This window comes from Martes martes (assembly GCF_963455335.1).
Source record: "Martes martes genome assembly, chromosome: 15".
Classification (NCBI taxonomy): Eukaryota; Metazoa; Chordata; class Mammalia; order Carnivora; family Mustelidae; genus Martes; species Martes martes.
The window spans coordinates 13,294,755-13,320,142 of record NC_137903.1 but is presented as its reverse complement, the minus strand read 5'-3'; the positions used below and the strand labels follow the sequence as shown (position 1 = coordinate 13,320,142).

The window sequence follows — 25,388 nt, the reverse complement described above, 5'->3', positions numbered from 1 at the left end:
GCTGCTTGGTGATGTTTGACTAGTTGGAGGATGAAGAGTATAAATACTGTTCACGATCTTTGGCATGATAACTTTGCTTCTCCAGCCCTGTTGACCTGTGGACCCCAGTAGGTACCAGGTGAAAGGTTCTGAAATCTGCTTTACTCGCAGAAGGGCTGTTCTGTTTTGTTTTGTTTTTTAATTAAAGTACTGGTGTGTTTGATGGCTTAATTTCTATTGCCAACAAAAAGTGCTTCAATCGGGAGTCTCCATTGTAAGTGTTTTGTCTTTGGTTTGCCAGTTGAAACTCTGGGAAGAAGAGCATATAGGAATTTCATGCTAACCTAGAGCTGAGGTACTTTTCAAGTTCTTTAAGTTGCCAGTTTTGCCTAAATTTGACAAAAGTTTTCTAAGCTCTTTAACTCTGTCTCTCTCGCATATTAAAGGACCCAAATTGGTTTTATTTATTTATTTATTTATTTATTTAATTTTTTTTCAAAGATTTTATTTGAGAAAGAGAGAGACAGAGATGGTGACAGAGATAGCTAGAGGGAGCACCAGCAAGGAGGAGAGGGAGAAACGAGCTAAGCAGGGAGCCCGATGCGGGGCTTGATCCCTGGGATCATGGCCTGAGCCAAAGGCAGATGCTTAACCGACTGAGCCACCCAGGAGCCCCTGCAAATTATTTTTTAATATTTACATAATACTGATGCTCACTGGTGCTGCTGTTTTAACGTGTCAGATTTAATTATAAACACATGAATACTGTGTTTGGGGATGATTACTTTTTAGTTAAAAAAAATCTAACCTGCTGTGTTCTCACAAGGGACATTTTCCTCTGAAAGTTAGAAAACGATGCAGCAGCATTGCGTGAGAGAGTTAATAGGAAGATGGAGAAAGACAGACTTACCATTTTTCTTTTTTCTGTTCATTTCAGAACGACTTTTAATAGAGGCATTTGTTTTTGCTTTGGTATTATTTTTTTCATGAGTTATGAAAATACATGAAGGGTTCTTTCCAGTGCCATTGTTGCCTTTTTTTTCTTACCATTTACATTTTCCTTTGACTTCTTTTTTTTTTCCTACTTCACTGTCAAATTAAAGTGGGTTTGCTCTAAAAGTAATTTGTTTCTAGAGCTTCTTATCCCATATTAACAATATCTTGGCACATTTCTTTTAAAAATGTTGCTTTCACTTTGGTTTCATATGTATGGAAAAACCACCAGACTTACTTTTTTTTATTGGATTTGGTTTTGCATCTGAATAATATTAAAGTACTATAGTATTTGTGATTGAGTCAGTTACTAATATCAAAAATGCTTGCCTAGTTGTACCTGGTGCTATCCTCCTATCTTTTAAAATCTTACAGTTCAGATGGATGACTTCAAGTAAATAAAATTTAAAAATTCTAAATTAGTATGTCTAGACTGCACATTATCATTAGCTACATGAGGTACAGTCAGAGGTGAATTAAGTGGGTGCCCTGTTTGGTGGGGGGATTTGATGTAACTGTCATACTCATTTAGGACATTGATCAGTAAACCTATGTAGGTTATTTGGAATGGGTGGACTTTGGAGCCATCGAAGAGAAGGAGGGAAGGGAAAGGTGGGAGTCGTGTGCGGAAGCATGATTCAGAAATGAGACATAGATTAATGAAATGGATAAAGAGGGATATTAGTTAAGTAGAAAATCACATTTTCTTTTTTTCTTGTATTTTACCTCTTCCTAGCACCCTTGCTATTGCACCTTTTCCATGCCCCTTCCCTCCTCAATCGGGGAGAAGAGCTTTGGGGAAATTCTTATTGTCCCTTTCCTGGGGTTAAAGGGTCAGAACACAGCTTTTGTATCTTGTATTCCTAATACTATGAAATCTTTACTATTAGAGTTCATCCACGTGTAAACTGTGGATTCCTATCAGGATAGCCGTCTGGAAATACCTTCCTATGTCTTCATCTCCTTTACCCTGTTCTACCTGTTATTTGTAGTTGTGACATTAATGTCTTATGTTCAAAGACAAAAAAGAGCCAGTACTTTTATATTAAGAAAGCTGGATAGGATTGTAATAATATAAACTAGAAGTTGGATCCATTATATGAACATACATTCATAGTGCTTTTGGTTGTGTCTGGTTTTTGTTTTTGTTTTTTTATTCCTGGGAACACTCAGAACTTGGAAATTTATTTTTAAGAGCCCCTTTTTAAGAATTTCCATACTCCTGTGGATACAAGAAGTTTTAAGGCATTTTGATAGATGTTTCTTAGCTATGTTATGATCCTGAACAAGACCCTTTTCTGAGAACCTTTCCCTTTCTTGGCGATAAATGAATTTTATTTTCAAAGCAATAGGAACACAGTTTCAAAAGGGAACCTGTAACTAAAAAAAATTGCCAGTGCTCTTCCCCATCCCTCTTGGCCCCTTGCTTTGCTCCCTTCCAAGGTAACCATTTTCAATTCTTAGATCTTGGTTGTGGTATTGACCTCTGTATCTTAAATAATATTTAGACTATTTTTTTTGTCAATATTAGATACCTTTTATGGAGGACAAAGAATTGTCATTCTTTCCTTTGCTGCCATACCTCCCATACGGTGTCCTTCTGATGTAGCATATTAACGCTTTTAGCTAGATCAGTATTCAATGTGAACATCATTTACTCCTGAACAAAGTAGGTACGATAATGGTTTATTCTTCAACTTAGCTTCCTTACGGTTTTATTTTCCTAGAGGTAACAGTTGCCTCTTTTTTAAAAAAAAAAAAAAAAAACCCTTCTCAGTCCTATTTCCTCCATGTTCGTCTTGCTATAATCTAGACTGGTTGTTCTTTACCCTGGTGTGCACTGGAGTTTGCTTTATCACTGCCCAGGGAATTCCCTTTGCTTCTTTCCTTTGCAGTGGCCTCTGTTTCTAGGACTGTCTTATTTTCTCTTGGCTTTCACTCTCATTTTGATAAGGTCACATTTACCGGTAGCTTTCTGGAAAAGGGTGTAGGATATCTTCAATTTTTAATTGATGTGTTGGCTGAATTATGTGTAGTAGATGGGACAGTGGCCCCTAAAATGATAAGTCTGTGTTTTAATTCCTAGAACCTGTAAAATGTACCTTATTTAGAGGAGGGGTCTTTGCAGATATAATTAACTTAAGGATCTTGAGGTGAAGAGAGTATCCCGGATTATCTGGGTGAGTTCTAAGTCCCGTGTTAAGTATCCTTACAGGAGATGCACAGGAGATTTGACAGACAGAAGTGGAAGAGGCAAAGTAACCCCAGAGGCAGAGGTTGGGGCGATGTGGCCCCAAGTCAAACAGCGTCAGTACGTAGGCTTCTTCGCTGCCGTCTCTTTATATTAATCAGTGTTCTTGGGTTTAAGCCTTTTCGGGTTTAATGTCTTCAGAGACTAATTTACGTGTCCATGGTAGGGTCGGTCACCTGCCTCCATAAGTCAGAAAGGGAAATGAAAACTCTGCTTCTTACACAGACTGTCAGAAATCTTGTATTTTTATCACACCGCTCACGTCTGCCTCCCCTCTTGCCTCCGGTTCCTGAGCACGGATCCAGTCTCTCACCTAAGCATTAGCTTTCCTTCTCTCTAACTGGTTATCACAGCTCTAACCAGTTTTCATTTATTTCCTTGTTTGTTTCTAACTTTTTATACTTTTTATAGTGGGCTTTCCATAAGAATTAGAGATAAATGTATGTCTGCTATTTAATTGGAAGACTGACTTTTTATTTTAAAAGCAAAAAGGTTAATCTTACTGTAACTTCCTGTTGCTTTAATGGAATTATTGGGAGCCTTAAATTAATTATAAAGTATTTCACAAGCAATAAATCTTTAAATATTTGAAAGTGGACATTTTTAATGTTTTAAAGTGGATTATTTAAAAATTACTTGTTTGTAAACATTTTTCTAAAATTTTAGCCTTATGAAGAGGAAAATGTCCACTGACAGGAGATATACGTCCCTCCTGTATTTGTCTGTGTTTGCATCATCTTGGAAACCAGCTTTGTGATCATCTCTATCCTTTAAGGATCTTTAGATACTTAGATTCATGTTCTGGCATATCTGTGGTTAACATTGTTTCTTAGAAAATGAAGAAAAGAGAGTGTATAATCTTTTGAAAATTTGTCTAATGTGTTGATTTATTTATTTTTTTTTTTTTTAAAGATTTAATTTATTATTTGACAGAGATTGCAAGTAGGTAGAGAGGCAGGCAGAGAGAGAGGGGGAAGCAGGCTCCCCGCTGAGCAGAGAGCCTGATGCGGGGCTCGATCCCAGGACCCTGGGATCATGACCTGAGCCGAAGGCAGAGGCTTAACCCACCGAGCCACCCAGGTGCCCCTGTGTTGATTTATTTTTAATCTGATAAGCAGAATTACTAAATCATGCCTTTACACATTGCGTAGCTGTGATTTCCTAAGTCTTGTTTTTAGGGTCATATATATTGTGCCCTACATATCTACATTTGATTTATTTCATTTTACATTTCTATATTTACTATTTTTGTGAGCTACAACTTCAGCTATTCAAAGTCTGCTTCCTCCGCTTAAAAACCATAATCTTCAAAGGCTTTTGGTGCCTGGATTGGAGCAAAATTTTTATATGTTCCAAAGACTGCCTTTCACATCATTAGCTGTTTATCAGAGTATTTTTAATCTGATTCTGCTGACTTGGATAATCTTGTTGCCCTTAGTACTTTTCTTACGTATTTTGTCTTAATTTCATTGTATGCAATCATGATCTCTGGCGTAAAGTAGTTGGGAAAGCCAGCGTTAGAGGCCAAAAAGGTATAATCGCTTTTTAAACATCATTTTTAAGGCAAGAGATTTTGAAAAGATGTAGGTATTTTAAAAGATGTCAGACTGATACATTAAATTACATTTGAATCATTAATTACTATACTTTATTTCTTGGAGCTGAACCCACATAATGCAAAGTAAAACAAAAGCAAAAAAGTACCTGATGGGCTCATATCAGAAGAGATAATAGCTAATGTCTGTAAATCAAAAAGCCCTCACTAGAACTTAGGGGAAGTAGTATTCTAAGTATTTTTGTCTATCAAAAAATGAGCTGTTTCTTTTGTTACATAAGTAAGGGTTAACTTTTTTTTTTTTTCTTAATAGCAGTTGCACATCTCTTTCATCATGGGAAATCAGGTCAGTTGTACAGTGATGTACATCACTTTAATAAATGTACACATTACACATCCGTCATTCACAAATTTAACATTTTTTTCTTTTAAATTCCTTATATTGCAAAACTTATGTGCGGAAGTAAGTCACTTATTTGTGAGTTCACTGTCCAATATCTCCTTCTCAGTAATGCCCGTTTTCTCGAGTCACTGACATGCCATGTCACAATAAATCTTGTCAAATCAGTATTAGAGACTTAGTTAACTTTTTTTTTTTAATGTGTATCTTTGTGAAATAGGGCCATATCAAAGGCTTGAAGTGAGAAAGCCTAAGAAAAGAGTGATTCTTAACCAAAGAAGTAGAAATTTTGGGTAAAGTACTAAATGTTAAGTTCAGCAGAGGTTTGGTTCTTGGGAATGACTCAGTCCACTAAATATTTCATGTGGAAACTAGAAGAGAAACCACTTGAAAATTGTTTGAGCAAATGTTCCAGGTAGTACAGATAGTATGTTGCTTATGAGAGGAGAAGGTAGCGAAGTTGGAAAAATGATGGGAGGATGTTCATCGAAAACACGACTCTCAAGAGGAATGTGCTTGAGGAGAGTATGAGACACTTAGCTTTAGTTTTAAAAAGTCATGAAGCAAACATAGTGAAGGTACTAGTTCCTTCGCTGGACTAACCCAGTCTTTGGGTAAAGTTGCTTTGAGTATCTAAAGAAGCATTTTCATTTTATAATGTGAATTCTGATGCTAACAGGAAAGGAAGCACCAGTGAGTGGCATTTCTGTTGAAATATTTACCTTCAGGCTAAAGAATTTCATGAAGAAAGTCATAAATTAGAACGAGTGTTCAGTGCTGTTGAAACTAGCCCATTTGAAACAGAATCTTTGAAAACATTTAAAAGAAATGAAATAAATGTCAGAGAATGGGGTCATAGTGAGTAGACATTTTCACTAGTGGTAATCCAAGGAAAAGTGACGGGCAGTAATTGTGCTACTACTACAGGGGAACAAAGCCTACCAGTTCTCAATTTTTCACATCCTTTGTAATTTCCTTTCCTGGTCCTTCTTTTATAGTGGTTGGGATATCGGGTGTTTGCTGATTGGTGGGAGGCTGGGAAAAGGGAACCTGAGGAGAAGTAGGTTGGGATCACATTTTTAAGTCTTCGGTCTTCTGGTAAGGCGTTTGGACATTATTTCTTGGGCATTTGAGAGCCAGTTGTAATTTTTCATCAGGTAAGTGACCTGATCAGATTTGGTTATTTTTAAGGAAAAGAATGCTGAAGGATGGAAAGACTATGTCAGAAGACCAACTAGTGGGAGGCTGTTGCCATAAGCAAGAGGGGAAAACCTGATCTAAGATGTGGTGGGTGGGGATTGATGGAAAAGAACCAGGTTGGAGAGGTAGTTTTAAGGTATAGATTGATTTGATTTGGAACTAACATAATTCAGAGGGTTCAGGAGAAGGGGAATTGTGATGACTGTGAGGTTTACAGCTTCGGAGATTCAGAAATGGTGACAGCTTTCACAAAATTGAACTTTAGAAGATGGAACATGTTTGGGGGATGAAGGCTTATTTTATTTTATATCCCAGTATAGTGTACGTAAAGTATGATATCAGCTTCGGGTGTACAGTGTAGTGATTCAGCACGTCTCTGCATCACCCAGTGCCCATTACAAATGCACTGCTGAACCCCCACCCCCTGTTTCACCTCCCTCCCCCCAAGAGAGGAAGACTTTTCTGAGATGAAGTTGTAATCAGAAATGAGAATGACAGTAAGGAGTGGGTTAAAAACAGCAGGTGTGGGGCGAGGCACTTGGTCAGTGGAGGAGACGGGACACAGAGGGGAGGGTGACCAGGAGGGAAGAGTGTATTCGAGGCCCTTGCTGCAGACACTCAGGAGTCCTGAATGTCTCTGTGGGGCCCTAAAACAATTTACCTGTTTACCTCGTCAGGGAAGATGCATCATGTATTTTAGAGAGTTTTTCACATAATTAAATGTTTCTAGGTTTAAAAAATTAATTGTCAGTTATTTGGAGAGAATCCTATAATCCAGAACCTGTAAATTCCACTCCACTCCTAAACCAAATAAATGGAAGGCCCATACCAGCTACGCACCAGCATGTAAGAAGGCACATTGCCGGATTCCGTGACGTTGACCCTGAGTGGTTTTTAAAAAGATTAAATAGTATTTAGAACACTGTGTTTAAGGAAGCAACAACAGTTCATATTTTGTGTAAGAAAGGGTCTCAAAAAATTTCACTTTCATCCCTCAGGAATAGCTCTTTCCTTACCCCGTTCAGAACACGTACCAATCTAGTGATATGTTTTCCCGGTATGTTGAGTAATCAAGATTTTAATAATGTAGAGCCGTTATTTTTTTCCTTACTTTCCAAAGTTGTGGTTGTTCTTTTGCTCTTTTATTGAAAGTTGACTAAATCCAGTCAAACTTCTTGGAATTTAAGTGTCTATTTCCTTAAAGGTGGGACTGAAGGAAATATGATGCATATGATGCATTTTAAATCTGAATCTCAAAAGAGTATATATTGGCTGCTGTTAGGAAGGCTTTGACTGTATGTTATTCAAACTCTTGAATTACAGACTTGCATGGTTTTCATTTATTTGAAATTGCCATGTATCACATTCACCTTTGGTTATAATGAAGCCATGATAATAATTTTGTAGTAAGGGAAAATGTTAGTTAGTTTCTGTTAGAAAGTAATTTTTTTAGTGATTGCTGGACAACAAATTTCAGTGAAAAATCCCCAGGGGAAAAAGTTGCTGGAGCAGAAAGGGGGGTGTGTGTGTGTATATGTATGTATATATTCCCCCCTACCCCCGATTTTTGTGATAATGAGCACTTGAAATATCAAACATAGAGGTAAGTTAGGGGCTTTGTTTCTCGGACACAGTAATGGCCATCACAGTTCCTCCATAGCTGGGTATTTAGTGGTGGGAATACTTTTGAAATACCTGGCTTCTTTGGCATGTTAGTAACTAAACCTAGCTTTGCACTGCTCTGTCCTGTGAAAACTGTGCATTCTGTAGGGTTCAGAGACCTACTGAGTTCCTGCTCCCGAAACAGTGGAGGGACTCTGCACGCAGCTCCCTAGGTGGTCCCCGGCAGGTTTCAGGATTTAGGTTTTAACTGGTGTTGGGGAAATGGAAGGCAGGCAAGGCGGGTAGAGAACGACACTGTCCTTAAATTGCCCTGCGCTGCCCGGCAGCAGTGTTTTACTCTCACATAAAAGCAGCTCTGGCTGGAATGTGTGGAATTCTAACTTTGTAAATAATTCAGCTTAATGTTTGTTTACTGAAAATGCCTCAATAGATTGGAGTTTAGACAAAAGAGAGACTCCAAAGTTTGAAATGAGAATGAGCATGATTGTACACACTGCTGTTGATGGGAACAGCTTAAAGCCCGTTTCTCAACTCCTTTTAAAATAGGCTGTTTAGCTTTAATGTCGCGTGGTTTTGGATTTGGACAGCAGTTGTAATCAAAGCAAACTTATGTTTGGAACGTGGTGCATGCAGCATTTTGACATGGGGGAAATACGGGTATGGGGGAAGTGTAAGAACTAATCACGGGGCTTCTGTAGAAATCTTTAGTTACTGTTGAAATAAAAGTTACTGATGGTGCCATGTGTCTCCTGGCCCTATTTGAAGAAATGTTCTATTTGAAGTTGCTGAAGTGGATGTGTGTATAGGATTCTCATCAGTGAGGTTCAGGCTTTTTTTTTCTTTTTTTTAAAAATAATTGTCCTGTGCAAGGTCAGTCTTATGCTACATGCTTACACTTAGATGGTGCATTTGCACAAATCAAGAGAATATTTTATTGTTTCTTGCTGAAAATCACAAATATGAGTTGGTTGGTGTTTTTTGCTTGAGCTGTAGGCAGATGAGAATGTTGATGGGGGATGTGTGAGATATTCTACAGTAGCAGAGGTCACGGCCTGGAACCAGATGGCCTGGGTCAAAACGCTTGTTCTGCCATGTACTGCATATGGGTTACGTACCCACACGATGCCTCAAGTTCCTTAAGTGTTTCAGATAATCATTCTGGTAGCAATAACCACCTCATAGAGATAACTCTAAGACTCAAGGGAGTTAGTATAGTTAGAGTCCTTAGAACAGTGCTTGGCACAGTGCTATGTAAATGTTTGCAGGTACTTTCATTTTGTGTTCCTTATATTTAGTTCTTATTTTTCTTATTTTTTTTTAAAGATTTTATTTATTTATTTGACAGACAGAGATCACAAGTAGGCAGAGAGGCAGGCAGAGAGAGAGGAGGAAGCAGGCTCCCCGCAGAGCAGAGAGCCCGATGCGGGGCTCGATCCCAGGACCCCGGGATCATGACCTGAGCCGAAGGCAGAGGCTTTAACCCACTGAGCCACCCAGGCGCACCTAGTTCTTATTTTTCTTAACAGATAGTAGTCAAAGATGAAAGTTGGAAACCAATTTGGAAAGAACCTTGTTACTCTTTATGAATTACTGGATAATCCAAAAAATATCCAATAATTTAATAAAAATTATGTTTAGATTTGGAAAATTCTCATTTTAGGTGCCTCTAGTCTATTGAAGCAAATTGTTAAATAATAATAAACCTAGGTTTTGGGGACCTGGAGATTGCCCACTTTCTCTTCCCCATTTTAAGCTATACTTACACTCTGTTACTTTAAAGATTTTACTTACGAAGGAGAGTTTGGTTTCTAAATGGTTGCTTTCATACTATAGTATTTGAATGTACTCATCTTTGTGACTAGTGTGTAGAAACATCATTAGAAGATTCCAGATATCCCTAGTTGGGGATTCTGTGCATATATGTGATGATTCAGGGCATTAGGAAGTGGGAATGGTGGTAGAAGGACTAGGAAGGGCCTTGGTACTGTTTGCTTTGTGCCAGGTACTTTGAGAGGTGTTTTTATATAGTTACATTTTAAGAAGTACTAGAATTCTCATTTTTTTTTTAAGATTTTATTTATTTGCCAGATAGAGGAGACACAGCGAGAGAGGGAACACAAGTAGGGGGAGTGGGAGAGGGAGAAGAAGACTCCCCATTGAGCAAGGAGCCTGATGTGGGACTTGATCCCAGGACCCTGAGATCATGACCCGAGCTGAAGGCAGATGCTTAGCAACTGAGCCACCCAGGCATCCCTAGAATTCTCATTTTTGAGGTAAGAAACCCCAAATCAGAAATATTAAGTGACTTGCCCCAGGTCACATTGATAGTAATTGATGGAATCTGGATTAAAACCCAGTCCACATTGCTCCAAAATCAGCCATTTGTGCCTGCTCCTTAAAAAGTTCTGAGGTCCAAAAAAAAAAAAAAAAAAGTTCTGAGGTCCTTCATTAAAAGCAGAACTGAAAACTGGGTCTCCCTTTTCTCACCTAGATGAGCTAGAAGAAGTGGGGCTGGCTAATGAGCCTCAGTGTCACCCCCTGAGGCTGGAAGGAGAATGATGAGAGAGAGGGCTTGCAGTCTGAGCCTGCCTGGGTCTCGCAGCCCCTTCATTGGAGGTGTAGCAGCGTGTGGAGACTGATGGATTTTAAAATCTCATTTCTCAAAACTGTTAAGATAAAATATTATTGTAGTAGAGCATTTCAGAATCATGAAACAAACTCATTGAACTCATTTAAGGAATTCTTTATAAGTTCACTGTTAGAATTGATTTTCTGTTCTTTTATCAAGGACTTAATTAAAATTTATTGGGTATCAGATGCATCCTGTATGTAGTCATTGCTTGCCTAATAGAAATTTTAGAATCCTTGTTTTTACCCCGGTTACTTTATGGGAATTTTCAAACGGAGAAAGTATGAAAGACCAGTGTTTCTGTCACCTAGGTTTGATAATTGTTGACACTTGTCCTTGTGCTTGTCTTATAGAGTTGTCTGCCTGTCTTCATCTCCATCTAGTTTTTGTTTTTTTGGGGGGTGATTATTTGAAGGTGCTAATACCCATACTGTCCTGGGAATTCTTTTTTTAAAACAGCTTTATTGAGATAAAATTCACATATCCTACGGCTCAGAAGATCATTTATAACTAAACCAGTTGTCTTGAAGAATGAGTCCAGTTCTGAATCTGTCTGATTGTTTCGTCATGTCTATGAACGTGCTCCTCTGTGCCCTTTCACTGTAAGTGGAAGGTTATGACTCAAGGTTAGGATTTAGGTTAAACTTTTTTGTGGCATAAACTGTTTCATAGGTGTAATACTTAGACACTGTATCTATAGTATGCTCTCACTTCAGGAGACACATTATCAGAAAGTCCCATATTAGTGATGAGGGTTTTTCATATGGTGAAAGTGGTAATAAATGTTTCTTTATTAAAGGTGCGTTTTCTCCTCTACAGTTAGAAAGTAATTTCTGGGATGAATAATTTGAAAGGAGCAAATATACTTTTCCCCATCTGTCTTTTGCCCATTAGCATCAATTGATGATTCTTGTCCAAAACAGTTACAGTTATTGGAATTTGCAAACTGATGCTTTTCTCATTCATTTTCTATTTATTTTTCTAGGGTTAAATTTAAGTTCCAAAACACAGGGTTAATGTAACTTTCCCTTTAATGACCGCTTTTCAGAGTAAGGAGTTGACTTAGCAGTCATCTCCAGTGCTGGCAAATTAACCTTCCTCCCTCGCCCCCACCTTTTTGTTTTTGTCTTTGTTTAATTTCGTGGATGTAGGAATGTCTAGTTGTTCGGTATTTTAGAATCATTATGCCTTTTTTTTTTTTTTTAAGATTTTATTTATTTATTTATCAGAGAGAGGGAGACAGAGAGAGAGAGCATGTGAGCGCGCAAAAGCAGGCAGAGTGGCAGGCAGAGAGGCAGAGGCTCAGCAAGGAGCCTGATGTGGGACTTGGTCCCAGGATCCTGGGATCATGACCTGAGCTGAAGGCAGTGGCTTAACCAACTGACCCACCCAGGCATCCCTTGTTATGCTTTTTTTTTAACGCTTAAGTTCGCAAATGTGAGGACAGGAACCAATGCAAACTAGTTTCTTATGCCCTTTTGACATGATCTCATTTTTCTTCAAGTACTTTCTTGCTTTCTGGGACACAAGCTCTCAGGCTTAACCTTGTACTTTCTGTGGCCCAGAGCTGGATTCACCCTTTTTCCAGGGATCTCTAGTGAGGACAGTCTATTTATTTTTAAATCTTTTTGTTGATTTTCGTAGGTAGACTAATAGCATGCATATTTTTACTAGATAGAAGTTTTGTTTATGTAACATTTCATAGTTTCACAGAGAACTTTTACATATGTTTTCTCACTTAAGCTTTTTAACAAATTTATGATATTAAAAATTAGTGTCTGTTTTCTAGATGATTCACAGCTCTAGTAAGTTGTTTATAAGTCTGAATTCTCATCTATATACTATATAACGAGGTTGATAAAAGAAGAATGATATGCTTTAAGCGTCTGACTGGCAGAGTGTATTCTCAATGTTTCAAGTTCCTAATTGAGTCTAAAAATAATAGAGCACTTTTGTCAAAAGGCTTCTTGAGGTGTTACATTTGTCTTTTAGGCAGTTCAGTCAACTTTAACTTATTAAGAGTTCTTAAGAGATTATAAACACTGAGGAACATCTGGGTTGCTTAAATGTTTCCTCAAACTTAACTGTGTATTTAAATATATAGAGAGCAAGTTAGAATGGAAGCCGCCAGAGAGAACCACGTTGAGCAATCGCATGTATTGAGTACATGGTAAAATCCAGGGCAGCGTTGAAATTAAAATTAAAAAAATAGTGCAGCAGATGGGGGAAAAAACACCGAAGAGTTTTAGGAGTATTAAGCCTGAATTCTCGGAAAGCTACATGGAATTAGGTTTTCTTAGAGAACTGTCTACGTTTAACGTGAGCTTGGACTACATCCAAAGGTAACATAATTTCAGCATCTTGGTCTTTTTTCCTTGGATAGCCTACTGAATACTTTTCTTGCTTGTTTGGATCTTACAGGTTACCCATTTAAGTTTGTAAACTGTACAAGAATCTGGAAACTATACAATAGTTAACAAAAACAAAGCCCAAATGGGCTTAATGCCTAGAATGCTGTCCAAGTAAAACAGTTACAACGAACTAAAACAAGTGTGTGAAGAAATGAAGAAGGCACAGATTGATCAAAACAATTAGGAATTGCTTATTAAGAATTCTTTGGGAATCAGGGCGTCTGGGTGGCTTGGTTGGTTAAGCGACTGCCTTCAGCTCAGGTCATGATCCCAGGGTCCTGGGATTGAGCCCTGCATCGGGCTCCTTGCTCAGTGGGGAGCCTGCTTCTCCCTCTCCCTCTGCTGCTCTGCTTGCTTGTGCTCTCTTGCTCTGTCAAATAAATAAATAAAATATTAAAATTAATAAAAATTAAAAATAAAAATGATTTTTAATATTTTATTTTATTTATTTTAATATTTTATTTATTTTATTCCCTGATTTGAGAATCAGAGGAAAGTTGAGTTTGTACTGATTACAGGATCTTCCATATAACCTTGAATCTGTATGTTCTCACTAGAACTCTTGTACATTCCAGTTTGAAAATTTCAACACTTTCTGATTAAATTTTCAATCCTTGGGGTGCCTGGGTGGCTCATTTGGTTAAGCATCTAACTTCGGCTCAGGGATCGAGTCCTGCATCGGGCTCCCTGCCAAGAGAGGAGCCTGCTTCTCCCTCTGCCCGTCCACCCCCTGCTTGTACTCTCTCTTGCTTGCTCTGAAATGAATAAATAAAATCTTTAAAAAAGAAATAAAAATAAAAACTCAGAGTTACAGAAAAGTGAAGAGAGGCATCTTCTCTCCCCTCCCGCACCCCATGTGTTCTCTGTCTCTGCTTTCTCTTTCAGATAAATAAATAAATAACCTTTATGATTAGTGGGATGCTTTATTGTCTGGCATTATGAGAAAGCCATAGGTGTTCTTATTCAGATTCTAAAAATATGGGGCTGTGTTTCATTTCTGTTGATTTCTACCAGAATAAATCTTCTTAAAACGGGATTTCCCATATATCCTTCATTTCTCTGGCAGAACTTTCAGATAGGCTTTAATCAGCTGGAGGGGAGATTACTAACTACAATTATAAATAGCTTTATAAAAAATTTGCAACAATAAAGGTATTAAGGTGAATTTAACCCATGTGTTAAGAACCTTTTCTAATTTAGGTGAAACTAAATTAAAATGGAAACTGAACATTCTCAGGGAAAGCAATGAAATCACAACTATTGCTCATTGCTAAATATAGATGTGATTATACTGTTTATTGTTTTAGGATTTGACTTTAATTTTCCCCTTCAGAATTGAAATGAGGTTAAACTCTTAATTATTTGGTATTAGACTAATGAATAATTCCAAACCTCTGTTTTCAGTTTTCTTCTCAGTAGCTGCCAGCGTATGTTTGAACCTTGAAATGGAAGCTGATTAACATTTTTAAGGGTTGTCTTCATCTTCAAAATTGACACAGACTGCTTCTGTATGATCTTGATTAAATATTTGTATAAAAGCAGGCCAGTGAGGGTAGGGACTATTTTGTTTCCTTGTATCATGTGGTTTTCATTAAGCTTTTGCATTTAATCAGTTTTACTTTTCGGTTGCTGTAGGCCCAGAGAGTTACTGTGCAGGTTGCTGGAGGTCACTGAGTTCCTACTGCTTTGCAGCAGGGCTGCACAACCTGCTCGGTTTTGATTGTGCTGAACGTTCCTACCACTTCCGCCTGATGAGAGCACCTATCTGTGCCTAACCTGGGTAGTGTGGTTACCTGTATCTTGTAGTATATCTATACCAAGGTTAAGGGAAGTATCTTTCATTTTTTTTGAAGACCTGGACCTCTGAGCTTTCTGATTTTCAGTGTGGTAATCAACAGTCAGCTGTGATTCAGATCCAGAACTCTGTTGGTTTTCATTCCTTTTATAAAAGTAATGCATCAGATTACCACTACCTCCATTTTACAAACAAAACAAAAAACCCTAATTCTCATGATGTCTTAACATGTAACAAAATCTGTTTAGGAATCACCCTAGGCAAGTGTTTCCAGTGAATGACACATTTGGAATTTCCCTCAGCCACCTTCTTATTAATCTCTGATCGACCTTTTCTTTGTGGATGGTCCAAGTATTCAGAAAATTTTTATACCTAATGATAAATCATCTTTATGGAAAAGATACAGTAAATTGATATTATGTAAATCTGTTGTGCAATATAATTTTCCCAAGTTCTGACTTTATTTTTGAAGGTTTTGTTTATTTATTTGAGAGAGTGAGAGGGAGCAGGAGCAGAGGGACAGGATGAAGCAGGTGAGCAGGGAGCCTGATTTGGGAGCCCCGGACCCTAGATTCATGACCTGAGCTGAAGGCAGATGCTTAACCAACTGAGCCATCCACGTGTCCCCCACAAGTTCTGACTTTTATAGAAATTATCTTAAACATATTCAGTCATTTTCAGTGTATTTTAGTACTCATTGTACTGTATAATTTATAGGTTATAACAGGCGATTTAGTAATAATAGTGTTCTTACAAAGTTTTAGAGCAGTATAGTATTACAGAAAGAACTTAGACTTTGGAATCATGGATTTGCGCTTGAGTGTTGACTCAGCCATTTATTAACTGAACTTGAGTTCAAGTTCCTTCACTTCTTTGAGCCTTAGTTTCTTCTATAAGATGAGGAAGATAGCTGCTTTCTGGCTAGGAATTTTAAGAGAATTAGAAATAAGGCAGTATTATGTAAACTGGCACATAACTTCATAGCATAATTCATGTTTTTAACATTTTTTTTGTTTCAATAAGTTGGAAAGGGAAACAGAATCATAGTTAGTAAAACGGAAAGAGTGTCTTGGGGGAGATTTTTTGGGAAGATCTTAGAGGAGGCTTGCAAAACTTAGAATTTGTGGAAATAATCAAGGAATAGTTTGTTTTCTCATTACTTGGTCCTGTTTCTCCCCATTTAAATTAATTTTTACTTATCCATGTGGTTTAAGAGGTTGCATTTTGCCAAAAGGATTATTATAGTTTTCTGCCATATTCTGCCTACTCTCTGTGGCTCCTACCCCAGGACAACCACTTGTTACTCCTTTAGCTCCTTATATTGGCATTTATGCCTCTCTGTATTCTTAACTTGTTTCCTTTCTGTTTGTTTTTTCTTAAGGTTTCCTTAAGTCAATAATCGCCTTGCTTTTCAAACTTCCTTAGTTTATGTAGTTTTTCAAAATCAAAGTACCTCAGGTGATGTACTTTTGAGCTGTTCTCTCCTAGACTGCCCCATTCTCCTTTTTCCGGGCTGCTTGTCCCCTTGGGCTGCTTCACAGTTGTCATCCTGGGACTTATCTTTTTTGCCATCCTTGGAATTTCTTCCGGATTGGATTTCATATTTACTGGATCACATTTCTTCTTCCTTGGTTTACTCCCACTGCCTTGGAGAAGCATATCTTCAGTGTTTTTGTCAGGTTAAGGTATCATGCCATGTTCTAGGATGTCTGTGTGCCCGATGCTCAGTTACCATTTACTCTCACTCTGGAACTTCCCTTCTCTTTCCTCTGTTGGACTGCCTGCTTCTTCTATCCTGTGTCTTTGTCTTCTTGGTTTACTCTTCTGTTTTTGTGGAGGATGTTCTCAGTAGTTTCCTGAGATAGGCTTAATTAGAAGTAAACTTTTGGGTACCTTATAAGTCTGAAAGTACCTCTGTTCTCTCCTCATACTTGAATAACAGTGTATCTGAGTATTGCATTTTAAGTTGGGAATTATTTCTTCAGCATTTTGAAAGAATGTGTCTTGTGCTTTCTTGCTTATAGGGCTGCTTATAGGAAAATCTGTATCTGTTTTAATTCCGATCATCTCTAAGTATGGACTTGTTTGTTCTCTTTCGGAAAGCTTACAGGATATTCTTTCAGTACCTAATTATTCTGAAATTGTACACAATGTCCTTGATGTGGCTCGGTTTTTCTTTTGAGTTTTGGACATTCAGAGGGCCCTTTTTATTCTGGAAGTGTGTGTCCTTTTGGGAAATTTTCTTGAAGTATTTCGTTGGTTTTCCTCCCCTCCATATTTGTATTCTCTCTGTATAATTGTTATTTTAATGTTGAACCTCCTGGACTGGTCTTCCAGTTACATGACTTCTATTTTCCATCACTTGTTTCTTTTTACTCTATTTTCTGGCTGATTTTCACCGCTTTAGCTTCTCACCCTTGTATTGATGTTTTATTTCTGCCATCATGTTTTTAATTTCAAGCTCCTTGTTATTCTCTTAAAGTTTCTTTTTAAATAGCATCCACTTGTGTGGATACACTATCATCTCCTAACTCTTCGAGTATATTAATGGTATTTTCCCCTAAATTTTCTTCTCTTTGAACAGTTCTGTTTTCCTACAAGCTGCTTTCTAAATGTTTGTGTTTGTTATCCTCTCTTTCCTTTCTGATAGTCCTTAGTCATCTGTTCATGATTTAGAACAAATAATCCCAAAGAGGCAATGAAGTTGTGAGCGTGCGGATGTTGTGCGTGTGACAGGAGCCTCCGTGTGGTGTTCTCTCCGTGGGCTATTTATTAGCGACTGGCCAGATTTTCTCTAGGGTGTTCCTGATTTCCTGCCCGAAGGGAAAGATCTGCCTCCCAGTATTCTTGGGAGCCCAAAGTGAGAAGAGGTTTGAGACTCACTGTCGGGGAGCAGGGGGTATAACTTAATCCTCTGTTTCTGGTACTGCACCTGTGCCTTCATCGGCGCTTAGCCCGTTACCTCTCCGGAGGTTAAAGCTTCAGTCTTCCACCCAAGGCTTCTCAACATAAGGTTCTCCCAGTTCTCTTTATTTTGATCCTTCCATTCCTGCCCTCAATTCCCAAAGTACACAGCAAATGCTAGTTCCTGGGGCTTTGGTTGGTTGGTTGGTTGGTCGGTTTCTTGAAGATTCGGCCGTGTAAATTGGGTTTGTCATGTCTTGACAGTTACAGTCTTAGGAGTGCGCTTTCTTGGCTTTGACAAGACAGTCTTCTGGTCCATCTCACTTCCACGCTGTTACTGTTGTCTCTCAGGATCTTTTCCTTGTGAATTATGTCTTTAAAATAACAAGGCACTTTTCTGTTGTTTTAGTGAGCCTTGCAGTTGAGCAGGACTAGTTGTGTATGTTCAAGCTGCCACCTTACGTGGACGTCCCCCCACCCCCGCCTTTTTTCTTGGCTGTGTATTACTTTAGCAAGTGTAGGCATAGAAAGTAAAGGGTCATCCTGTTGCCTTGAAAACAGAGTGTTTCTTGCACTGCCATCAGGACAAATATTATAAAAAATACCTGCTTTTTAAAATACATTAACCCATACTTGTTTGTACTAAGTTTTCTATTGTTTTGTTTTTGTCCATGTTTTTGCCTCACAGTATAAAAATAGCACTGTAATGTGAGAGCTTGGATGATGGCGACTTAGAAAACATCTAGTGAGGTGTCCTCACATTGGATTTCCAGAATCTAAAATCTTTTCTCTCTCAGCCATAACACGTACTAGGTCTTGTAGCAGAGAATGAAACTAAGACATATTTGTTCTTTTATAGACTGGTGGTTCTCAGACTGTAGCCAGTGTCAGAAGCACTGGATGACTTACGAGAAGAGGCTGCCAGACTCCAGCCCCCAGTGTTTCTGATTCAGGAGGTCTGGAATGGGGCCTGAGATTTTCATTTTCTAACAAGCGATACTGGTGCTAGTGCTGCCTGTCTGGGGACCACACTTGGAAAATTATTGATATAGACAATCAATTGCTGAAAAAAACAAAAACAGTACCACCAAAGTCCCCCAGCAAAGCTTTACTTCATTGTTACTCTTCGCATTGGACCGTTGAGAGATGCTTTGAGTTTACCGTGATTATTCTCTTTGCCTGAAATACATGTTTACATAATTGTCTTTCGAGACAAGCATGCTGGGCAGTTGCTTTCAACATTTTAATTAAAAAGTTCTTTCCGTTGGTCCACTATGGTTCTTTCTTTCTTTCTTTCTGAACTACCTGTTTTAAGGCTTGTCCCTGATCTACTCTTCTTCCTTCCTTCCTTTTCTTTCGGGTGCTAACAGCTTTTATGCTGCTGCCTAGTAGAGGAGTAACCCGCAGTCCTGCCGAAGTGGGCTGTCAGGAGGCGCTCTCACGTACAGACAGTCTGCACTGAGCTCACTTACGAGAGGTCTGCCTTCTGCTGGTTGGGGGCCTGTCGACAGCGCGTTGGGTGTAACTCTGCACGTGGAAGCTTGCCACAGAGATCGTGCCTGCTCTTGTGTAAACACGAACGTCAGTGTCAGGGTTAAGTCTTTACTAGTCAGTAACTTGCATGTGGCTCTACCAGGAGTCAGGCGCTTTTTAGAATTTACTTGAAAATTTTGAATGATTAATATGGCGGGAGAGGTGTTTTGATTGTGGTTGCATCTAAGTGGTTCTCTTCAAGGAAATAGCTTTTTCTCTTACTTAAGGTGAGGAGGTTGGCAAAGAAAACTTGAGCTGAATTAAAAAAAAAAAATAGCCTTTTATCCAGTTAGGAAACTAAATCTAACAGAAGCAAGAATAGTTTTAGGAAGGTAGGTTTGGAACTGTAGAAATGAGGGATGGGAAGGTGTGAGCATGCTCTGTGAGGAGAGTTACACATTCCTTTCTTACTTGCTCACTCCCATATCAGTGTGGGCATGAGAAGCTTTGCAGTTGTTTTACTGTTGGTTTCTAAAAACACCGATATTTTTTCTTTCTCTGTGCTGGTTAAATTAAAGCACAGAGCATGCTGTTTGACTTAGGACAATTCTGAAATCTTTGCTCAATTTGTATACTCTCTAGTCTTTACATTTAGGTACAAACTTTGCTTGATTTTTTGATCCCAGGAAGACAGGGGTAAATCCAATAGGATATTTTTCCTGTTTTGTAATAGTGTCCTTTTTTTCCTAAATGGAATGGCTGTTTTGAGGCTGTGTTTTTTAAAAGAAAAGGTAGCTTCAGCAGAATTAGATAAGTAATCTCTTGTAACCCAGGAAATGTCTTTAATACGTTTTCTCTTAAAAATTGCTTTTTCTATGTTTAATAGCTCTCGTAAAGATAACACTATTTTCTAGCCAAATATCATGGGTTCTTGCATACTTAGGGAGTTTTTTCCAACGTTTATTTTATGAATGGTTTAAATAGAAAGGTGTAGACTGTTAGATCCCAGAAGACAGGGACTTTGTTTCGTTCATGGATGTGTTTCCAACACTAAGAACAGTGCTTGAAGCACATTTGTGGAATGAAGGAAAGAAATCCCAGAACTTGAGGTCGCGTATGTTGTATTACTTAATTAATACCACAAGGTGGTGCTGTTGTACCATGAAATTCAGGGTTGTACTTAGGCTGTCATAGTTTTATGTAAATCCTATAAATAAGCAAAATTGACTACCTATTATGTTTATTGCCTGCTTCAGTTATTTATCATTTTAGCGTGTGATTAGTCTTTTGACTACATGATTAGGTCAGGCAGTGAGATCATAACCTGAATAAAGAACATTTGGTTCACATTTTTATCAAATGTTAAATGAGATAACATCTATAAAAACCTAACACAGTACCAAGTTAGTCTCCTTTTCTCTCTTTTATTTTGTATGATAAGCCTTTGATAAATTTCTATTTGTTTTAAAATAGTTTGCCAGAATTTTTCTAATAAATCATCCATAAACATTAAATAATATTTAAGTCTGTTTCGATTGCCAGATTTTAAAAATTGATAGCAAACCTAGATTTTACTATATTCTCTCCCCCTGCCAGTAAAAGGTTTTTTTGCTTCCATGATTTTTATGGGGTTAAAAATAGTTTATTAACGTATAGCTCTGTTACATATTTGTGCTTATATCACAGTGTATAAATTAACTATAATTTGTCTTGTTTTCATTCCTGTTCTGAAACTAAGTGTTGATAAGTTAGTTTTGTAGCTTGGGCTTTTTTATTTCCTTATGATTAAATTGCCTTTTGATATTTTGTTTCTGTAATTGTCCTCAGACTGAAGTGAAGTCAGAAGAGGGCCCTGGATGGACAATCTTACGTGATGATTTCATGATGGGAGCATCCATGAAAGACTGGGACAAAGAGAGTGATGATGCGGATAACCAGTGAGCCAGGGTCTGGGAGCGACTCGGATACATAAGACTGTAGAGGAAACACAGCATACGGTCACTGTATTTTTCCTAGCGAAATGCTCTGTGCTCTCAGAGTTACGCGGCTGTGAAGCTATCATTTGTAAGAAAGCCAAAAGACTTTTACTATTACCAACTTGGGTGTTTTCTTTTTTCGTGAAAATTTTGTTAAATTAACTTTTTCAAACCTTGTATGATTTTAAGTTTTGTTTCTCAGACATGTAAAAAGGAGTATTTCTGCTTAACTAGCGAGATGCACATTTTGCCCAGATCATTCATTATAAGTTTACGTATTGGTCATGGATATTGGTATTTTGTTCCAGTATCAGCAGTTTCTAGAAATGCAGTGCTTTTCATAATTAAAATGAACTCCCTGAAGTTAATATTTTTCAGCTTTCCAACTTTACTGGTTCTGTGTGTTTGTGCTTTCATGAGGGAAATTTATGGTATTTGTTTGGTGAGCCATTGAGAAACCTGTGTAGTGTAATTTAACATGATAGTATTTCTGATTCAGCATGATGATTTCATTTTTAGAACTTGTGCTATGTAGGATTTAAGAAACACACCAAATCTCTACTTTTCTATTATGTCCTTTTATATGCTAAAACATACATAAGTGTTAGGTTATTTTTGTATGAGAGATTTACTGAGGTGGAAATTCTCATGTTTAACTTATGCAGTGAGGCATAATTTCTTAGAAAGTATATTTGACGTGTTTTAGACTCGCCCCCTCCCCCAGCTTTTCCCTGACCCTTGAATTAGCTTAAATTCTCCTGCTTGGTTTGACTGACCAGGGAAATGGGAGAGTTAGGCTGCAGGTGGTCTTGTCGGAATGCTCCCTCTGTTTGGAGACTTGGTTCCTTGTCGCTCCCATAAAGACGATTAAATTAGGTGGCTTCGTATCTAGATGTTAAACCAAAAGAAAGTAAGACTGTTGAATATAATTCCAAAATTTCTCTGAGACTGAGTCTAAGATCTAAAGTTTATAAAGGAATTGTTTAATAACTGATCTGTTCCTTTTAAAAAAGGGATCCATTCCTTTTCCCATCTTCGCATCATAAAAGCAGTTCCCTTCTACTGCTCATCTACACATACTTGCGTCCTCCCCTCGAACTTACACTGGAGAGGAGATGTTTGTATTGTAAAGCCCATTTGAGTGTTACAGGTATTACCTATCCAAGGTTAAATGAGTCCATGGCCTGGTACTTGTTCTCATAAAGGAAGGTGTACACTTAAGATATCAAGTGATGCATTTTTGTATTTATCCCAACTTCTGAACTTAAGTGTTTTATTAAATTATAGAACTACCATTTTGCCAGGTAACATAAATAAATGCGAACCAATATTCCTCCAAATACTAACAGTGCTAACTATCATGATATAACTTAACGCAGGTGAATATTTCATTATCACTTAACACATACATGATTTTGAAAAAGAAAATTCTTTGCAGCAGTTAAAAATTTTTTCTCCCCAGAATTAAAAATTATATTTCTTTCTTGCTCTTAATCTTATTCTGGGTCATATTAAAGCTTTGCAAAAATTCTTCCGAATAGTACATTTGGATGATAGAAATGAGTAGGTAACTTTTTATTTACTAAAATATTTTTGAAACATAAACTCACATAGTTTTTAATTTAAAAAAATTGGGCAAGATTTTTTAACAGAAAATAAGGAAGAGAACATAGGCAGATATTCTTCTTTCAGAAATTATTTATTCTAAAATAAAGGTGATTTGCCAATATAAAAAAAAATCACTTATGTTAGAACGCTATAAAGCATATTCAAAGTTCGTGAAATAATTTCTGTCATAAAAATGGGATATTTTGTATGTTTTAGTATTGTTGCATCTTAGCTATGCAATATATAAGCAAAATACCATCACATTTTAATATAAATCCAAGGATGAGCCTATTATTTTAGAAATGAAATATTTATCTTGAGATGAATGTTTTAAATATTCTAGCTCTGGCACCTCTACCCTAAGTATTTTACCTACAACATTTAAATTCTTTTCACGTCAACCAGATAGATCTGCATCTGTTCCATCTTCCTACATTGTCTTTGAGTTAACTAGGGAAGAGAAAAAGAACCACATTTCTAGATCTTCCCTGCTTTTTCTTGATATAACAATATTTGGATTTTATTTTTGTTAACTAGTTAGAGTACTGTAATAATAAAAAGATAATTTTTATTTGTTTAGAAAGACTATGGAAAATAGTTACCAGGTAACCAGTAACTAGCTATTATCTTATCCCCTTATGTGGATATTTAGATGGCTGTGGGAATGTTGTCAATATTTAGCATAGTTTATTGTTGGTTATTAATTGTTTTTAGGCATTGAGCTCTCAGATTCAAAATTAATACGTGTTTTAGGCTGAAAACACTTAGAATCATCCTAGTAGTTTAGCACTTTAGCTTGGAGTCGGAGTACTGGATTTATTTTCAAGTTACTTAGAATTCTACATAGATCAAATATTATTTTGTGCATTGAAAAGCGTACCGTGGAAGCCCGTTGGAATGGTCCGAAGGCTCACCTTCAGTATTCAGGGCTGAAAATGACCCGGGAGGAGGTTCCAGAAATGTTATTAGAGGGTAAGTCCCAAGTTCTTTAAAATATTTTGTGTGTTTTACAAGGGAGTGGAAAGGGAATGTTTATATTCTGGGAAATCTTAGGGCTCTTTTGATTACCGTGTTTTGCATATATGAATAGACCTAATATTCAGTGACCACCAACTAATTCTGCCACCTGTGCTGGTCTTCAGGTGGTGAGAGTACAGTATTTCATTACAAAGCCATCTGGTTACAGTCCACAGATGCCTGAAGATGTCCTAGTTAAACGTATAATAGCAGAGACTTCCCAAGGTTGGAATGTGAACAGAAACGTAAGCAAACTGTAGATATAAATTGCATTGCTGAGAAGTTAAAGAAATTGTAAGGCCTAAAATGCCTGTAAAGGAAACCTCCACAGAGCGTAAGTATTTCTGTCGCAGAGAAAGGAAGAGGTCAAATAAATGAGGCAATACTTTTGCAAACTTTGGATAATTTTTTTTGCTCCCTGTTTAGCTTTACTTCCTTTTTGTTGTTTTTATCTTAGATTTTTATGAATATATGTGCTGAAAAGAGTCCTAAGTGAAATGGGATGAGAGTTTTATTTCTTTGGGCTTTTTCATGACTTTAGAGTACCATTATTGTGTTTAGTATGTTGCTATGTATGTGCAACATGAATTTCACTTTTAAATAAACATATGAGGGGTGCCTCATGGCACAGTTGGTTGAGTGTCCGACTCTTGGTTTCTCGGTGTCATGAGATCGAGCCCTGCCTTGGGCTCCACGTTCAGTGCAGGGCTTGCTTGGGAGACTCTCTCTCCATTTCCCTCTCAAATAAATAAATGTTTTTAAAAAATAATAAACATTTGAAAAATTAGTGGATATATTTTTCAACCTTTGTAATTTCTTAAGAAGAGTGTGTATGTATCTGTGTCTGTCTGCCTTAGCCTAGGTTGCCATACCAGAATATCATAGAGTGGGTGGCTAAAACAACAGACTTTTTTCATAGTTCTATAGGATGATAAGTGTCTCAACTGAGTGCCAGCAGTTTTGATGTCTGGTGAGAGCCCTCTTTCTGGTTTGCAGACAGCTGAGTTCTTGCTCAGGGAGGAGAGAGATCATCTTTTCTCAGTCACTTTTATAAGGGCACTAATCCCCTTCATAAGGGCTCCACCCCTGTGACCTAATTACCTTCCAAAGGGCTCTACTTGCAAATACCATTACATTGGGGATTAGGGCATTAATAGATGAATTTGGGAAGACACAGAGTCTATAGCAGTATGTAAAATAGCAAGTTGTGCATTTTTAACTTAGATGTGGAATAACTTTACCATTGCTTCTTGACTTTAATTAAAATGAGAAAGTTAAGCGAAGGAAGCAGAATTCATTCTGCTCTTTCCTTAAATGCATCTCTTAGGATTAATGTGATGTTTGTCTCCATTTGGTATGTTAGTCATAGGTAGACCGTTAAGCCCTGCGGATATTTGCAGGAGCGAGGAAACAGAAGTCTGAATTTTGGCCAGCTGGCTAGATGAATCTTAGTGACTATTGCAGCCAAGGTAGGCCTGGTGAACTTCTTCACTGGGTGAACTTCTCTGAAGCTTGATAAATGTATTAATCAACAGGACCTGTGAACAAATTTGGAAGTAGGATGGTCTTTGAAG

At 37.6% G+C, this 25,388-nt stretch overlaps 1 protein-coding gene across 1 annotated transcript in view; it reads left to right on the top strand.

Moving 5' to 3' along the window:
* Positions 1–24,444, top strand: part of RRP15 (ribosomal RNA processing 15 homolog) — a 41,723-nt gene extending 17,279 nt beyond the window's left edge. The window contains exon 5 of the mRNA XM_080824412.1: positions 21,041–24,444. Coding sequence (XP_080680538.1) covers positions 21,041–21,154 — 114 coding nt within the window. The 3' untranslated portion in view covers positions 21,155–24,444. The remainder of the gene's footprint in view (positions 1–21,040) is intronic.
* The last annotated feature ends 944 nt before the right edge of the window (positions 24,445–25,388 follow it).